We start from the raw sequence: 17244 nt of genomic DNA, 5'->3' as shown, positions 1-17244 counted from the left end.
GACTTTATCAAAGGCCTAATTTCAGGTCGCTAAGCACCCCACTTCAGGTTATCCTTTACTATGATAAAAGGCCAGGGCAATACCAAGTCAAGCTATAAGCACATCCCTATTTCCATCACTACGCTACTCCCTTAGCGGTTTCAGTGGTGCTAAGGGGCAGTTGTCCTTTGAGTAAACCCGATAGTTTGCCACCATGCCTTTGGTGTGGTGATTCTGTACATGGCAAATGACCTGCCATAGTCCCTCGCCAACTGCCTTCGAGTACAGTGTCTTTCCTACGCCGTCGTTGATACTTTCAGCGTATTCATGGAAGCGCTGATAAACGACGCCATTACCGTGCATATGGAATCTATGTGCATGGAAGAAGATACGGTCAGCTAGCATCCTTCTTACGTACGATTGTGTTTGCACGTATCGAGAGGGAAGAGATGACGTAGTTATAGAGAGTGTAGCAAAGATGAAACTTACACGTGGCTAGCCGATCCATACGCATTCGAACCCCAGATTACCTGTTCGGAAAATCAGTATGATAGGGCGGCGATATCAAGTCGAAAAGGTAGATACATACGTTATCGCCCACACACATCTCGAATAATGGATTGTTCGCATACACGAACCCGTTAATAGCGAAGAAAATAGGTGCACCATCAAACTGTCTCCCACTCTCGAAGTTCGTCAATTGGGGCTTCCACACTGTCATGTTCGCGTCAGGAAGACCCGTCGTGTCGAATTGCGGCATGATGTACTGTGCAGAGCTGCCACCTTCAATCCGAGCTTTGTTTGCGCCAGAGAGGAATGACTGATCCTCATCGTAGGTGTTGTACAGAATGGGGAATTCGCGGTACGACGCGACTGTTTCGTTCATCTTACCACTAGCGTAGATAATTGTGGGACCAATAAGGCCTGCGTTGGCGTCTTGCTGTAGAGAGACGTATGAATGGTATGAGTGAATCTGGTATCCTTTATCAGTTATCTCATAAGTAGACTCAAGAATATTGATTTTAGGTTCACCTTTGCCGGAAGCCCATTACTTGGTCCCGCTTCGTCGTTCACCATCCATTTGTATACGATACAATCTTCTGGCCCCAGCATCGGCGGCCCGTAGTCTGCTATCGGCAGCGTGGTACCGACACCGGGCATTGTGTTATTTGGGTAGTCTGAGCCCTCATACGGCTTGGTGTATGCGAGTCCCATGGAATGCATAGTCGCGTAGTGATACTTCAATTTATTGATAAACATGATCTCAATCAGATCGCCTACTTCAGCGCGGATAGTTGGTCCCTGGCTGCCTTGGAATGGAGGCTGAAGCGTCCTCTCGCTGAAAGAGGCGTTGGTGTATCCGCGATACAGCGCTTTGAGCCATTTGGTGCCATAGTGAGTGTACCCTGAGTACTGAGCTTTTGCTGAGAGGTTGAAAGGGACCTAAGTAATGTGCGTCAATATGAAAGGTCTCCACGCATAGGAAATCATTTCATACACCTAACCAGTTATCCCACCCCGTAGGCGCATAATCCCACTCCAGCTCCTCCGCGGCAATGTAGTACCTCCTTACGTTGCCACTAAAGTGGAAATTTGACGGGGTAAAAGACGGCAACTTGCCGTCCAATTGGGAGTAGCATGTTTGCTTCGAGTCCTCACTCGGCGCAGCAAACACTAGGCTAACAAAGAGGGACAAGAGGACGGGAAAACGGCCCATTATGTTGTATGCACAATCTGGAATCTTCGCCACCTTGGGATAGAAAAAAGAAGAAATTGTGTGGGTGGAGTGAAATTGAGCAAGTAAATTAAGCACGTTTCCTTCCTGTCTCGATATATAACCCGCATACGTTGAAGCAATGATCGCTCTGTGCTAACAAAACGAGATAGTGCACATGATATACTCCCTTTACCTGTTGCGGACCCAAAGCGCGCCGCGACTGCAAGTTAAGACTGAACATTATTTGTTGACGCTATTCGGAATACTGCCCCTTGACTCTTATTTGAAAGTCTTCTAATCGAAGTTAATAAGCTATGTTAGTCCACGATCGGGCCCAGGCTATAAGTTCCGAGAGAAACCGTGTTGGAGAAGACGCGTGGAGAGGTTGAGCGTCGCAAGCTTGATGCTGATGCTTCCGACCGGTACCGTGTCGGACGGCGTTGTGCCGGCTCCGCCCCACCGACCACTACTACTACCTAGGTAGCTTTACTACGCTGCTTTTGCCTTCAATAGAGCTTATTAAAACTACACCTGTAGCTATCAATATCTTGAAAGGAGCCAGTACATGTAGTGTCTTTCGACTTTGCGCTACTTCCGGAGATAAAAATCAGGTGCCTCAATAGTGTATTGTAGAGTTGCTCATGGGTGTCTGCTGAACGATTGATTTCATGCTTGCAAGATAAGCAGAACACAAACGCAGATCTGATATTGTGGTGAGCCTACATAGGTAATTACTGGTTGGAGCAAGATGACGCCCAGGTGGTGATTTAAGCACTGCCGCCACTACATAAGCTGGTGGTGTAGATCGATTATCCCAAGGCCCTCGTAAAGTCCTTGCAATTCGATCTTCAGATCATAACGCTCAGGATTACTTCAGTTCCAATCCAGCAGCAGACCGTGACTGACAATGTATGCTTGGCAAAAGCATATACCACGATCGTAATTTGCTTTCAAGCGAGCTCGGCGAGCTCGGCAAAGGTACAATTGTAACCAACGATACCTGGGTCACGGATGTCCTAGAGTCAGCAATAGAGATAAGCGAATACACGATGTCCTATCGATTGAAGCACTGATTGTCGCGAAACTGCCGGATGCGTTGTATCAGAAGGATGTAATGACGGTTTGCGAAACCGGTTCTTGGTGCTGCCTCAGTTTCCGAGGTAGCTATTTCTTCAAACAGCTATTGTATTGAATTTGTGTCCAAATGTACGGATGGTCCATATACTACAAATTGCAGAGAACTGGATACGATGACGACATCTCAAGCGATAGACAAGCTGCCACAGAGGAAGACGGAAAGGTGGTCAAAAAGGTCCAAAAAACATACAACAGCGGGAAATCGCTCGTGGTCACTCATCTGACTACTAATCCGCCGGTACACTGCTTGCCTATGGCTGAGCGGATATCTATGGGCTCAGGCATCTCTGGTCACGCTTGCGCCCAGCATTTCGATACGAGAAACTAGAGTGTGAAGCCTAGACACTTTTTGAGAGATCGCCGATTGTTGATTCGCTGGTTGCCACACTCGTGCAGGGATGGAGGCTAATCTAGAAGGAGCATCTCTACATTCTGTAACTTAGGTAGACAATGCTGCTGCCCATTATATCTTTCCTTGCGACACTTGTCGATGGCTCACTGTAGATGCACAAAGCGTAACAGCCCATCGTTTTAGAGCTACACAAGCATCATCTAACACCTGTCATAATGTGCGCTTATATTAGATGACTTTTGTTTCTTCCAGGCGGTCGACGAGGCGGTCGGCCACGCTATTATCGAGGCTGGTGTCTTGCTAAAACCCTCCGAGCCACTCAAGCAACAGTGCTTACTAGATATAGGCCGGTCGTAGCAAGGCTTGGGTACGCTACCGTAGGGAGGCGATACCTTGTCGGGCTTAGTATGAAAGCCGAGCGGCGTGCGGAAGTCGGCAACAACAGCTGCAGCCCACGCCACCGAGCGTCTCCGTTACTTACAGGAGCGACTAACAAAAGTAGCTCGAAGTTGAAGCAGACCGAGCGTTCTCTGCTCGCAGATCGCTACCATGTCCGCTCTAGTTTCTTTTCTCGACGAGGCTAAGGTGGACAGTGCACCCATAGGAGATATTAGATACCAAACATCTGAAACATCAAAGCACGTTCCGCCACTGTGTATCGGACCTTACTTACTACCTCAGATGTTTCTAACACTATGCAAAAACAAAACAGCATCGTGAAAGCCTATGCTTAGCACGTGGCATGGCCTCAACAACTGTCATTCTAATGTTCCTGCATGAGCTATTGGAAGATTTCCTGCGTCTTGACCAAATGGTACGAGACCAGCGCAAGAAAACAAAGAAAGAAGAGCTCAAGCAGAGGAGTCAGGATGTGCACTGGCATCTTTACTCCAACACGCTGAAGACGTGTATATAAGACCTAGTATCCTTCAACTTTAATTCTGACCACTAGAACATTACAACAGCCTACTACAATCAAGCACCTTACTTCTCGCTATCACTACCATATAAATCATCCTTCGCAACTTCGAAACACCTTTCATTTCCGAGTTCAACTTCAAAATGCAGCAATCTATCTTTATCACCATCCTCTCCTTGGCTCTCGCCGTCTCCGCCATGCCTGCCGCAGCCGACGGCGGTGTCAAGTGCAGCGGTGGAAACGAGAAGCAGGTGTGCTGCAACAACGAGGGTTTGGTCAGTGCCTTGTCCTGCCGTGTTACCCCACTTGGCAGTAACTGCAATGGCGAGGTCAAGTGCTGCAACACTGAGGCTGCAGAGGTGATTTATCCCCTTCCACGCTCAGTTTTATGGATAAATGCTAATTCGCACTCACAACAGGGCTCTCTCGTCAATCTCCAGCTCCTCAATTGTGGCGCCTAAGCATAGTTTGGGCGATATTTGTGCGGCGTGGACCTTCCGGCGCCGGGATGTCACCGCACGGAGACGTTGGCCTTACAGGATACGATGTTCGCAGGGCTTTAGTGCCTTACTTCGCTTATCTCAAGTTTTCCGATGGTTTTTTTTTCTTAGGAGGATTGTTTTATAAAGTGGTGTCTTAGCTACTAGGCACTTAGTTATAGACATAGGCAAGGAATTTGGTAATAATAAGAAAATGCGATTCATGATCAAACAAAATTCTTCTCTGGCGAGAATAATTACAATAGATCTACACATCAACAAGGACTAAGTGACATCAAAGAAGAAATTTTCAAATGACAGTACAAAAGAACTGTAATAGACCCTCAATGAAGCTCAATCCCTTCTTGACACAAAGAACCTAGCGTCTACCCCTAAGCACGTTGATCCTCCCTCTGACATCATTTACCAACGGATTATGCAACTGAGCAACTGTACTCATGCACGTCGCCGCTATGTCACCACTTGCAGCCAGCGTCCCATCTTAAACCTCATTCCCCGGGGACGCATCTCCATCCAACGCGTAGTTCATCACAAGTAGTTCATCCGTATCGAGTTTCTCGACTTGATTGCGTTTGCTAAAGAGAACTTTAAAGCCTCATTTCTTTCTTGCGGCAATCACGCGTGCGAAGCACGCCGCATCGACGTCGATCCACACGAATTCGAGAGTGAAGACATTGGGAAGCGATAGGGAGAATAACGCTGCGGTGAAAGTGTCGATATAAAGGGGAGGTTAGTTGTGATTGTACTGTCAGCCCCCAAGGCCAAGGCTGACGACGTACGTATGAGCCTTTTGGCCTGCTTCTTCTGCGCGATCGTCCGCTTCCAAAAGGAGCATGTCAATAGTGGTGCACATGCGCGCTATGTACATGTTCGCATCGAGAGCCCCTTCCACTAATACTAATACGTCTTTCGTAACACCGAAGAATGTTTCGAACAGTGCGAGCATATCAAGATACTAACCCTTTCCTCCAGACGACAGGACGTAAATGGAATCCATCCTATCATCTTTCAAACCGCGCGCCCATCAACCCAACAATCACACCGCGCTATTAGAACGTCCTAGGCTCACCACACTTCCCTCTATTGTTCTGCCCCCCCCTCGTTATTGATGGGATAGCTGTAACAACTCACGCTTAGTAGCGACGATAACATTATCTCTTCGTACTGAGGTACGAGAGGTACTTGTACGACGTTAGGTAGTGGCTCTGGTCTAGATTTGACGTGCCGTTGCGATCCCACTCTTCCTGAGGGTTGTGCCGATGCGCAAGAGTGTTGTATCACATTCCCTGTAACCATGAGAGAGCCCTTAGCGACCAGGTGGGTGACTTTATTGCGCCTTGTGAAAGAGGAGGTGTGCAAGGCCTTTTCATGCGAGGAGCTGTGGTTGCGCTTGTAAGTAAAGAGGTTTTAGACTAAAGACGGGGATTTGGTGTGGAGTGTTACACAGACGTTCGGGACGTCGACTTAAATAACGTTTGGGTCGAAATTCTTCAACTGGCTTGCTGTTGTGGCAAGCTTGACGACTACAGTACAGTAACCCCGTGTGCGACGAGCCACTTATTAGTTTACTAATCGTGCTAATGCACCCTTCTATCTATTGCACTTACTCGTTCCTAAGAACTAACTGCTAGGTTATCCAAGGATGACCTTTACAAGCAAGCACTACTGGACTTGTGTAGAAATGTTAGATAACCATTAATAGTTATTTAGAGCTATGTTAATAAAAGCTGCAGACTGAGTCGCGATTCCTAAAACTGGTAATTAAGGACTCACCTTAGTTCATCAATCCAACCTAGAACCGCGAGTTTTGACGATCGCGAGGGTGAACTAATTTTCATTGTCATATGGTCGAATGTGTTTGAAATCACCGGTTTTGTGGGATATAACTCTCCAAACGCCAAGTATTCCCGGGGTTTCGGGCATCAGCGTGCGCGACACGTAATTCGTATATATTTCCAAAACTGGCTCCATCATCAATGCGCTTCTCGCCAACACCGGAAAAGGAAACTGAACGTCAGCCTCAACGGTCAGTATCCAATCCAAGTGTTGCGCGCATGGGACGTCACTCGCAACTTAAGTACAATTCTGATTGGTAGCGCAGAAATGTCATGACGTTTGTTAAGCCAACGGATGGCTGCGCCGCCTTGGTACCGCACACCGGGATCCTAGACGTCCGTCTCGCGAGCCGCACGCGAAGCAATAGACGCGTTGTGCATGCCTATCGCATTCATCAAATAACACGCGCTCTCTATCACAACGATGCACATACGTCGCTCATGCATCGCCAACGATGGTGGACTACCAGAACGCTCCCTCAATAACTCGCCATAGCTCTGACACTATGGAGGGGACAACAGAAAGGCCGTTGGCTGCGATCGACATACCAGACAAGATCGACGCAGAAAAGGCTGCTGCTGTTGAGGACAGAGAATCATACAGGGACCCAGAGGAAAAAAAGGCAGAAAAAGAGAAAGACGGAAGTCTGAAAGATTACTTTGTAAGTCAGAGATCAGGTCGAATTTGAGGGGTGCAAGCTGATTTGTCTATTCTCACAGCGCATCTTCACATATGCCAGTACTGCGGATCGCGTACTTTATTCTCTTGGGCTCACCGGTGCCGTCGTTGTCGGTGCTGCCCTCCCTTTGATGACTCTTGTTTTTGGCCAATCGACAGCAGAATTCAATCAACAAGCAACAGGTCAGGACAGCTCTACTTTTACTAGTAACATCAACACCCTGGTGCTCTATTTTGTATACATATTTGTCGCCCGTTTCGTTATTGGCTACCTAGGTACTCTTTGCATATGTATCGCCGCAGCCAGGACGACATGCGCTTTACGAGAAGACTTCCTAGACAAGTTGCTCCGTCAAGACGTAGCGCATTTCGACAAGGGAGGTAGTGGATCTGCCGCAACTCAGGTGACCACGAGTAAGAATTTCAATATCAAAGTCGTGGTATCATTGCTGACAGCGTGGCCTAGATGGCAACAGGATCAATCAAGGCATAGCGGAAAAGCTGTTTACCTGCGTCCAGGGCATCTCACTCTTTTTCTCTGGTTTCATTGTGGCACTTGCCGTTCAATGGAAGCTCGCTCTGATCGTGATGAGCATAATACCTGCCATCTTCTTGATCACTGGGGTATGCATAGGCCTAGATGCGCCTATCGAAGCTAGAGTGGTGAGTACCTACATCTCTTTCGATCTGATGCCTTCAAATAACAATTGCTGCACAGACCAAAATCTACTCGCAAGCTGGTACTCTGGCGCAGGACGCGATCAGCTCAATCCGAACTATTCACGCCTTCGGAGCCCATCAGAAGATTATTGACGGTTATGAGACTTACCTGCAAAAGGCACACAAGGAAGGTAACAAGAAATCCGTCATCTACGGCGTACTCTTCTCCGGTCAAACCTTCCTGGTCATGTCAGGTACTTCGCTGGCCTTCTGGCAAGGTTTTCGCATGTTTCAAAGTGGGGAGATTGGTGATGTGGGCACAGTGTTCACCGTCGTCCTGAGTGTTGTGCTCGGTGCTACTGCAACATTACTCATCTTCCCACAGTTTCAAGCCTTTACCAACGCTTCCTCAGCGGCAGGCGAATTATTCCTTATCATCGACAGTCCGTCTTCCCTCGATCCTCTCTCGACCGAAGGGTTGCAGCCACCCAGCTGCAATGGAGAAATCGTTGTCAACGATTTGCGTTTTGTGTACCCTGCCCGACCGAGCGCCCAAGTTCTGCGGGGTGTCAGCTTATCGATTCCAGCTGGAAAAACAACAGCCTTGGTTGGACCCAGTGGGTGCGGCAAATCGACCCTAGTCGGTCTACTCGAGCGGTGGTACCAGCCTACTTCTGGCCAGATCTTGCTTGATGGTCGAGATATTTCCGAATACAACACAAAGTGGTTGCGGTCCAACATCCGCCTCATTCAGCAGGAGCCGACCTTGTTTCAAGGCACAATCTTTGAAAACATTGTCAAAGGTCTGATAGGAGACCAAAAAGATCTACCAGCGGAGGAGCAGATGGAACTCGTGCAAGAAGCGTGTAAGAACAGTAACGCACATGACTTCATCGAAGCGCTACCGCAAGGCTACCACACCCAAGTTGGAGAGCGAGCAAGCATGCTCAGCGGCGGTCAACGACAGCGAATTGCTATTGCTCGAAGTATTGTTTCCAATCCCAGAATCCTCTTGTTTGACGAAGCAACCAGTGCCTTGGACCCTCGCGCTGAGAAAGTTGTGCAGAGCGCACTTAATCGCGTTTCGATCAACAAGACCACGTTGATTATTGCTCATAAGCTTGCCACTGTTATGGCGGCAGATAATATTGTCGTCATGAAAGATGGTCAAATCTACGAGCAGGGCACACACCATGAACTCATCGAAAGCGATGGTCTCTATGCGGCAATGGTACGCGCGCAAGATCTTGGTACAAAGGCAAATGATGAGGACATTCAAAGAAAGCTGCTAGACACGGAGAAGGTCGAAGATAGCCTAGACCGCAAAGCTGCCTTGCAACGAACACAATCACATTACAACACGACAGAGCTTGAGCGCGAAGTCGAGCACCTTGCTGCTGGAACCTTAGGCTACTCTCTTACCAAATGCATCTGGATCATGCTGAAAGAGAATTTCGATCTCTACTACTGGTACGCCGCCACGATCCTTGGTGGAATCATCGGCGGTGGTACCTACCCAGCGCAAGCTATCATCTTCTCACGTCTCGTTCGAGTCTTCACACTGCAAGGGTCTGAAGCACAAGAGCAAGCCAACTTTTGGGCGCTCATGTTTTTCGTGCTAGCTCTTGCCAATCTCTTCGCATATTTCGCAATTGGCCTTGCATGCAACAGTATTGGACAGACTTTAACTCACAGGTATCGCAAAGAAATGATTGAGCGCGTCATCAGCTTCGATCAGGAATTCTTTGACCGTCCGGAAAACTCGTCCGGCGCATTGACCTCAAAGTTGTCGTCTGCGCCTACAGCACTACAAGAATTGATGTCTGCGAATTTAGGGCTCATGTTCAATATTTTGGTCAACATTACAGCAAGCAGTGCGCTCGGTATAGCTTATGGCTGGAAGCTCGGGCTCACACTGGTGTTCGGCGGACTGACCATCATTGTGGCTGCCGGCTACTATCGCATACGGATAGATCAAAAGCTTGAGGCTGCTACAGAAGAACAATTCTCGGGCAGTGCCGGACTGGCGACGGAGGCTGTCACATCCATTCGAACGGTCAGCATGCTGACTCTCGAGACCTCGATCATGCGCCAATACAGCGAAACACTCCAGGCTATCACAAGAAAGGTCATTAGGAGCCTGACATTCGCGCTCCTCCCGTACGCGCTTTCTCAATCTGCCGACTTTCTAGTCATGGCTCTAGGCTTCTGGTACGGATCGCGGCTGATCGCGAGCGGCGAGTACAACACCTCGCAATTCTTTGTGATCTTCATCGCCATTGTCTTTGGTGGACAGGGTGTAGCGCAATTCTTCATGTACAGTACCTCCATCACGAAGGCGGAAGGGGCCGCGAATTACATCTTGTGGCTCCGGACTGTTAAGCCTAACATCCGCGAATCAGACGAAACCGACGGCAAAGGGCCATCGTCGGACGGAGCCATTGCCATGGAAGACGTTGAGTTCAGGTACAAGCAACGCGACGCATCCAGGGTATTAAGAGGCATCTCGATGAGGATTAAGCCTGGCTCGTTTGCCGCCTTCGTTGGCCCCTCAGGTTGTGGCAAAAGTACGGTTGTTTCTTTGCTGCTTCGATTCTACGACCCAATTTCTGGACGTATCACGTTAGACGACCAGGACATATCACTCATGTCTCCCCAGCTTTATCGGCGATACATGTCGCTTGTTCAACAGGAACCACCACTCTACCTGGGTTCAGTACGCGACAATATCGCCCTCGGTCTCCAGCATGAACCTTCTGATGCAGAAATTCAGGAAGCCTGTCGTCAAGCTAATGTTCTGGAGTTTGTCGCTTCATTACCTGAAGGTCTCCAGACCCCTTGTGGGTCCAAGGGCCTGCAATTTTCTGGTGGGCAAAGGCAGCGCATCGCGATTGCTAGAGCGCTGATTCGCCAGCCACGGTTGTTGTTGTTGGATGAAGCAACGTCAGCACTGGACACTCAGAGCGAAAGAGTCGTTCAGAAGGCACTGGACGAGGCTGCGATGACAAGGACAACCATTGCTGTTGCGCATCGACTGTGAGTACCTCCTAACCCGATACTGAGATAAAGGCTCGCTGACATCATATATAGAAGCACGATCCGGCACGCAGATATCATCTTCGTCATGGAAGATGGCACGATCGCTGAAATGGGTACCCACGAGGAATTGCAAAGATTGAGAGGCAGGTATTTCGCTACATGTTTGGCGCAGTCGCTTGATCAGGCATAATTTTTTGCGGGAAACATGAGAAATTTCAGAAGATAGAACTAATATGTTGGGCGAAGGTATGGAATTAGGTATACTAGTCTCTACTCAGTCAATTCGTCGTCAAAACCTGCAATTCGAAAGGTTCTACCCATCAACTCCTCTCCATTTATCATCAGTCTTGCAGCTACAACTTCGTAACTATCACCCTCATATGTTCTTAATGCATCTTCCTGATCGCTCGATCCGCAAATGTATGTATGACCACATACTGTGGCCCCTGGCTCGTTTATCAATGCTCGATATCTGCCTGCCCAAATTTGGATACGTCCATCGAACAAAGTCGCGGGATGCAAGGGTGGTATTTGAGAGGCAGGTTCCTGAGAGCTTTATGCGCAAGACCGATTCGAACTTTGGTGAACCCTCGGTGTAAGTCGTGCTCCGTGGCCCATAAATCAAGGGCGTTGATGCATGATTGAGAGAGCCGACAAAAGCTCGCTGCACCGTCTTCAGTTGTTCCAAGTTCGAGCTGTGGTACAAAAGAAAGGCCAAGAGCTTTGGCTACGTCTCGAGGTGTGGGCAAAGGTTGTTCGAGGCGGAGGAGATAAGTAATCTCTACCCGGCGGCTGGGACATTTTCGTACAGGAGTAGATGTAGGGCTCGACGTTTTTGATGAGACGTGTTGCACATCAAAGCCCCCACCTAGTTCTTCGAGAGCCATCAAAGCGGAGTCTTCTAGCTCCAAATAGTTCATAGCTAATGGAATGACGATGTAAACGTGTATGGTGAGTGGAAATGCAGCCTCCGACAAGACTTTAAAATTCTGAAATGGGTGAAGTGAATGTGGCAGAACGCAGAGAGTTTAGACGAGGGCGATTATTACAATCAAAAATATCCGAAAATAAAACCTTGGTTGACATGTTGCTGCTTATACTTGTGGCTGATGTGAGTGGCTCGTCTGTCATGCGCTATCGAACTATTGGTGGATGGAGTGGAGGACAACCAACATATGTCATCGCATACCCATCTGTGTGTCAAGGCTAATAAGAAAAATGAAGATAGCAGCCAAGCTGTGTCCGGAGTGGTGAGTGGCCAAACCACGCTCAATCACGTCATCAAGTAATCTTTGCACGTGAATATGTACGCAGACAGATAGTCAACATACGCATAACAATAAAGTAGCACCTTTGGATGAAGCTTGAGTGAATGTAATTACAGTCTAGGTACTTATGCTACAAAAAAGACGGGTATATAGGCAGAAGCCTGGCAGAAAAGAAAGAGTGACATGAGTATTGACAATTCAACTAAGCCTTGAGCTCAGTGGTTCCAGCCTCGTCGCTGCTGCGGTTGTCCTTGCGTACGGCATGCTCCGCACCAGTGATGGACTCATCACCCATATCCCAATCTTGCGCAAGGTCTTCTAGAGTTCTGCGCTTGGTCTCTGGAATGAGGAGAGTAGTGAAGATACCAGCGAACATGAAAGCAGAGAAGATCTGCATGACATGGTTCAACCAAGGGTTGGCATTCTCCTTGGTAACATGGCCTCGGGTTCGAAGGGGAGCGATAGCACCTTGAGCGATGATGGACCCAATCTTTCCTGAACCCGCGGAAATGCCGTGAGAAGTCGAACGGTAGCGGGTAGGGAAGCACTCTCCGGGTACGATGAAGGTGGTAGTGTTGGGACCCCAGTTGAAGAAGAGTTGAATCAGAACATAGATGGCCAACATGGCGTGGTGGCTGAGATGCGTGTAGGCGAAACCCCATACAATAAAGAGGATGGTGAGGATAGTGAAGCCAGCCAGCTGCAGGGTCTTGCGTCCGACGGTATCAATGGTTGCGACCGCCAGCCAGTATCCAGGGATGGCGCCAGCGCAGACCAGAATAGCATTACCAGCAGCAAGGTTGTACAGCTTCTCGTAGAGGGTTGTACCGCTAGCGTAACCAATAGCCTGGAGCACAGTTGACGAGTTCAGACCCAATCCGTAGAACGCGACATCGAGCAGGAGCCACGACATGGCAGTGCCGAAGAGAATCTTGCCGTTGCGAATCTTGGCGTAGAACCTGAAGAAGTCCTTGAAAGATGCCTTGGGAACTTCGAGCTGAGCAGTGGTTTGTAGCTGAGCAGCTTGGGTGATCGCATCAGGGTTACCGTTACCGTGCTTACCAGAAAGGTACTGCTTAGTGTCTTCGTTTGCCTTCTCAACGTCACGGGCGACATCGAAGGTATAGCGAGGCGTCTCGGGAATAGTGAGGCGGTAGTAGAGCGCGATACAAGCTGGGACGATGCCGATTCCGATGAGAGCGCGCCACATCTTGTCGACAGCTACAGCGCATTGACCGTCACAGTCCGCGTAGCCAGCAACTCCCTTAAGGGTGTCCTTGAAACCAGCGACCAGGCAAAGCATAACAAGAGCACCACCGAGCTGACCGAAACCTTGCATAGCAAAGACGGCACCCATCATGGCACCACGCCACTTAGTGGTGGCGAACTCGGAGGTGATAATGGAGGAGAGTGGGTAATCACCACCGATACCTGACAGTCATCAGTAGAGCTTTCATGTGGATTCCCAGAGAATTGACTCACCAATTCCCATCAATACACGCCAGAAGATGATCAGACCAACGATTGAAGTTCCGGGACCAGGACCAGTGAGGGACTGAGCGAGCGTGGCGACAATGATGAGAATCAGCTCAAGGCCATACATCTTCTTACGGCCAACGATGTCGGCGAGTGTACCGAAACCGACTTGGCCAAGAACAGTACCAGCTGAGGTCGCAAGCTTGATAGCCGTGTCTTGTTGGGTGTACAAAACACCCTTGTTGTCGTGCTTGTAGACAATACCCAGCATGATCGTCAAGAGAGATACGCAGAAGATGTCATAACTGTCCGTGAAGAAACCAGTGCCGGCAACAAGGATGGCGCGTACATGGTACCAGCCAAATGGTGCCTTGTCGATCTCAGCGAGTGCAAGCCGGCGTCGCTCATTAGGGTCCTCAATGTGCTGGGACCAGTCAGTATATATGGTTTTGGAATTCTAATCCGTGTCATCCTACCGCAAAGTCGTTGTTGAAGTTGTGGAAAGCGGCGTTACCGCCAGCTGTCTTGTGGGCCATTGCGAAGCTTCGCCGAGACGTGTCAAGAGATTAGACGAGGCTTGAGTCCGGAAATGACGGCTGTGCGAGCTGGAGGTCAGTGGTAAAGGGTGCAGGGCCAAGCTATATACCTGCTATCAAGCTTACTCCCAAGGCTGAGCATCATGCTTGTATGCCAAACTGGCCGCCCCGGCACCCAATGGGAGCACCGCATTCTTGCACGCCCATAGATTTGCAATATTCACTTCGGCCTTTCCACTATAACAGGCAGACACACGCGTAGGAATGCGCCTTTGCCAGCCCAGGCCGCCACAAGGGCTTGACGGGTCTTGACTGTTATCCCTGTCGCGCATCTCGTGTGGTGAAAGTGCGTCTTGGGGGAACTCGAGGAGAAGACGTTCAACCCAATCATGTAGCCCACGTGCACCGCCAAGACGCTAAGATGAGCACGGCCAGAACACCTCTCCCAACATCGCCCCGAATCACGTCTGGAGGATCGAAGCTTCTTCACGCTCGGCGCGCTCTTGGTATGCTTGTGTGCATAGCTATGATTTTGTGGCGTGTTCATCAGATGCTCCATCAGCATTGGCAGTGACATCAAACGCATTTGTCGCCGATCTACCTCATCATCTTTCGTCCGTCTTCACCTTGAACATGCAACACGTGGGAACTAAACACTGTACCGCACCCCACGCCGGAAGCATCTAGCCCAGGACCCCGTCAGCTGGGGTTTCATGCACGGAGTTACTGTCTCCGCTAGCGTGCCATACGAAACCCGTCTTCTGGACTGTCGGTTGGTCCCGATAGCACTCTGCTTACCAGCACACTGGCATGTTAGCTTCCTCACTAACATCCAACTGGGTATGAACACGCAAATTCTGACATGGTGAGATGCAGGCCTTCCGAGGCTATCCTCGTCTAGGGATGCTGCAATGTCCGACGCATGGCTCTATTGGTCTTTCACTAATATCAGTGTTTCACTGCCGAGCAATTCGCGCCCAATCCCATCGTCGCACGTGGGAGAAAACCGCAGCGATTGTGCTTAATGGGCTATAAGCGTTTCCGTCGCCGGGCCTGAGCTGCGATTCTTAACACCATCTCGAGCGTTATATCGAAAGCTACCAGTCCCAAAGCTAAGCACTCTAGCAGCCCCCCCCCCCCCCCCNCCCCAGGTCCCAGAGCTTTATGAAGATTCATTACTCATCGTCGTGGTTACAAACGAGGTTCATTTCATGTTGTTAACTGTCTTCGAGTCGAATACCCAGCGGAGAGGTTCCAGAAGTGGGGCACTGCACGACATGCAGGGAAAGATGCAGTACTTGGATCCAGGGGCTTTGTTGGAAGCTCTATGTCAAGATGCTGGTTGCTAGCGAGTGTGGATTCACGGCCTCACCGAAGTCTAAAATCCTCGTGTCTAACGGACGACCTCACCCCTCGCAGCGTTCTAGTCCTAATCTTAGTTCTTTTTCATTACTCTATCTGTCGGCATCTAGTCCGCGGATCTCGCTGGATCGGCTCTTCTACACGTTTGTACCACTCAGCTCCCCAACCACTACACGTTCAGCTCGCATGATGTGGTACTACATGCCGTCTATCAGCTTAGAGGTGCGTCACACAGGATTACTCTGATGTAAAGCACTGCATATAAGATCTGCTATGCATGCAACCATCGTAGGTGGCGATCTTCCCGCGGTCACATCACATCTCCATGCTCAATCCCCACTTCTCAATCGACATGAAGGCGATTGCGATCGATCGGGCATCTAAATCGAGGTTCGGCTGACAGACTTGCTGAGACGTGCCGGTTACATCACACCAAGTATATCCTAATCCTTCCAACTACACATTGTTGTATGATGTTCAAGGTGCATCCTCACAACGCCATCAATGACCAGCTAAGTAACCAAAAGAGACGAGCAAGACAAACAAATAGAGTCAGCGGCGACTGAGCCATCTCATTTCTGAGCTTAACGACAAGTAATAGCAGCAAGACGATGTTAACGAACTCCCACGACGTCGTCCTCGAAACGGAAATGCCCACACTTCGCCAAATTTACGAAAGTCACCTTTTCCCGTCCGCAACGTCTGGGTCGTTTTATAACTCTCCAATTCACATCGGCTAGATGTTTGGGCTGGCTCTATCTCTTGATTCATCATGACTAAGCACAAGATGGGTTGCCTCGTAAATCAGGGGCTCGCGTGTCGCGACGGATGTCTCCAGAGTTGACGGAAAAATGGAATAGCCTTAATTGTAGAAGGCTTACTTTTGTCTCGACCCTCACCTAGAGAGATGATGTGGTGCTCCACGAAAAATTGTTCCAGTGCTTTCTCCAGCTGACTCTACGTTCGCCCTCTGACACCTCCTCCGCGTCTAGTTTTCGTTTCCGTGGACGCTGTTTCAGCCAAGGCCACGGTGGCTCGGGCCATTGAGTGGATAAGGGTGTTAGGTTAGTTTGCCTACACTGCTTGAGGATGTCTACCTCGAGAACTACACTCTTCTCAGCTCTTCTCAACCTTGGATGAGGACCCACTAGTTGCACCTCACGCGTTACACAAGGCGGTCCCTCTGATTCAGATACTTCATATTCCTGCTCACGAAGTTTCCTCTTCGGTTGGTGTAAGTGGGTAGGTGTTTTCCATCGTGACTCGCAATCACGTGGGTATTCTTGCGGCGGAGGGTCTTCTTGAGGCGCATCGTGTTCTGGCTTTGGAGGCCATGCTCCCGGTGGCGGAAGCCTCCATTCTGGGAAGAAGGTACCTCCAGGCCATTCTATCCAGGGAACCCGCTTCCTCTGTAAAACGCATTTTACGTTGGGACTGCATGATACGTAAGCAATACTTCCATGACAGAGCGATAGTAAGGCTGGGTCGCTCAACATCGCATATGCGCAGTCGATTCCTTCCATGGCTTATCCTTAACTCGTTCACTTCAAGTTGGTAGTATTGATTATCAGTTTGGTCGGCTTCTTAATCGCCAAAAGCAAAAGGTCTAAAAGCGTCTGAGATGGCGAGTGCGTGCACCAAGTTCGCAAAACCCCATCTAGTCAACCACTTTGTGCAAGTCATTTCCACTTTCTGGCTTTGTGTATGAGTGGAAGACACCAAGACAAAGGTCTTGTTGTAACCCTTTCAGCCTATGCGGTATTATCATTTGTTGCATTGTCGCAT

The 17244-nt window shown here is 49.3% G+C and overlaps 5 protein-coding genes across 5 annotated transcripts; 2 read left to right on the top strand and 3 right to left on the bottom strand.

The window, feature by feature from the left end:
* Positions 1-123: 123 nt before the first annotated feature.
* GT037_003415 (uncharacterized protein) lies at positions 124-1696 on the bottom strand (the record flags this gene model as incomplete). The annotated part of the gene is made up of 5 exons (XM_038928462.1): positions 124-349; positions 469-509; positions 569-952; positions 1012-1422; positions 1478-1696. The coding sequence occupies 5 exons, from the start codon at positions 1694-1696 to the stop codon at positions 124-126; spliced, it is 1281 nt and encodes a 426-aa protein (XP_038788169.1).
* Positions 1697-4247: 2551 nt separating this feature from the next.
* GT037_003414 (uncharacterized protein) lies at positions 4248-4565 on the top strand (the record flags this gene model as incomplete). Its single annotated transcript, XM_038928461.1, has 2 exons — positions 4248-4463; positions 4524-4565. The coding sequence occupies 2 exons, from the start codon at positions 4248-4250 to the stop codon at positions 4563-4565; spliced, it is 258 nt and encodes an 85-aa protein (XP_038788168.1).
* A 2329-nt stretch (positions 4566-6894) lies between these two features.
* Positions 6895-11007, top strand: GT037_003413 (uncharacterized protein; the record flags this gene model as incomplete). The annotated part of the gene is made up of 5 exons (XM_038928460.1): positions 6895-7101; positions 7160-7532; positions 7585-7781; positions 7837-10814; positions 10869-11007. 5 exons carry the CDS (start codon positions 6895-6897, stop codon positions 11005-11007), a joined length of 3894 nt encoding a protein of 1297 aa, XP_038788167.1.
* A 1280-nt stretch (positions 11008-12287) lies between these two features.
* GT037_003412 (inorganic phosphate transporter 1-6 pi cotransporter) lies at positions 12288-14097 on the bottom strand (the record flags this gene model as incomplete). Its single annotated transcript, XM_038928459.1, has 3 exons — positions 12288-13516; positions 13568-13985; positions 14038-14097. The coding sequence occupies 3 exons, from the start codon at positions 14095-14097 to the stop codon at positions 12288-12290; spliced, it is 1707 nt and encodes a 568-aa protein (XP_038788166.1).
* Positions 14098-16358: 2261 nt separating this feature from the next.
* Positions 16359-16982, bottom strand: GT037_003411 (uncharacterized protein; the record flags this gene model as incomplete). The annotated part of the gene is made up of 1 exon (XM_038928458.1): positions 16359-16982. The coding sequence occupies one exon, from the start codon at positions 16980-16982 to the stop codon at positions 16359-16361; it is 624 nt and encodes a 207-aa protein (XP_038788165.1).
* Positions 16983-17244: the final 262 nt, after the last annotated feature.

Source organism: Alternaria burnsii, assembly GCF_013036055.1.
Source record: "Alternaria burnsii strain CBS107.38 chromosome Unknown 730, whole genome shotgun sequence".
NCBI classification, from domain to species: domain Eukaryota; kingdom Fungi; phylum Ascomycota; class Dothideomycetes; order Pleosporales; family Pleosporaceae; genus Alternaria; species Alternaria burnsii.
The sequence above is the reverse complement of the archived record's forward strand: the minus strand, read 5'-3'. Positions and strand labels throughout refer to the sequence as shown.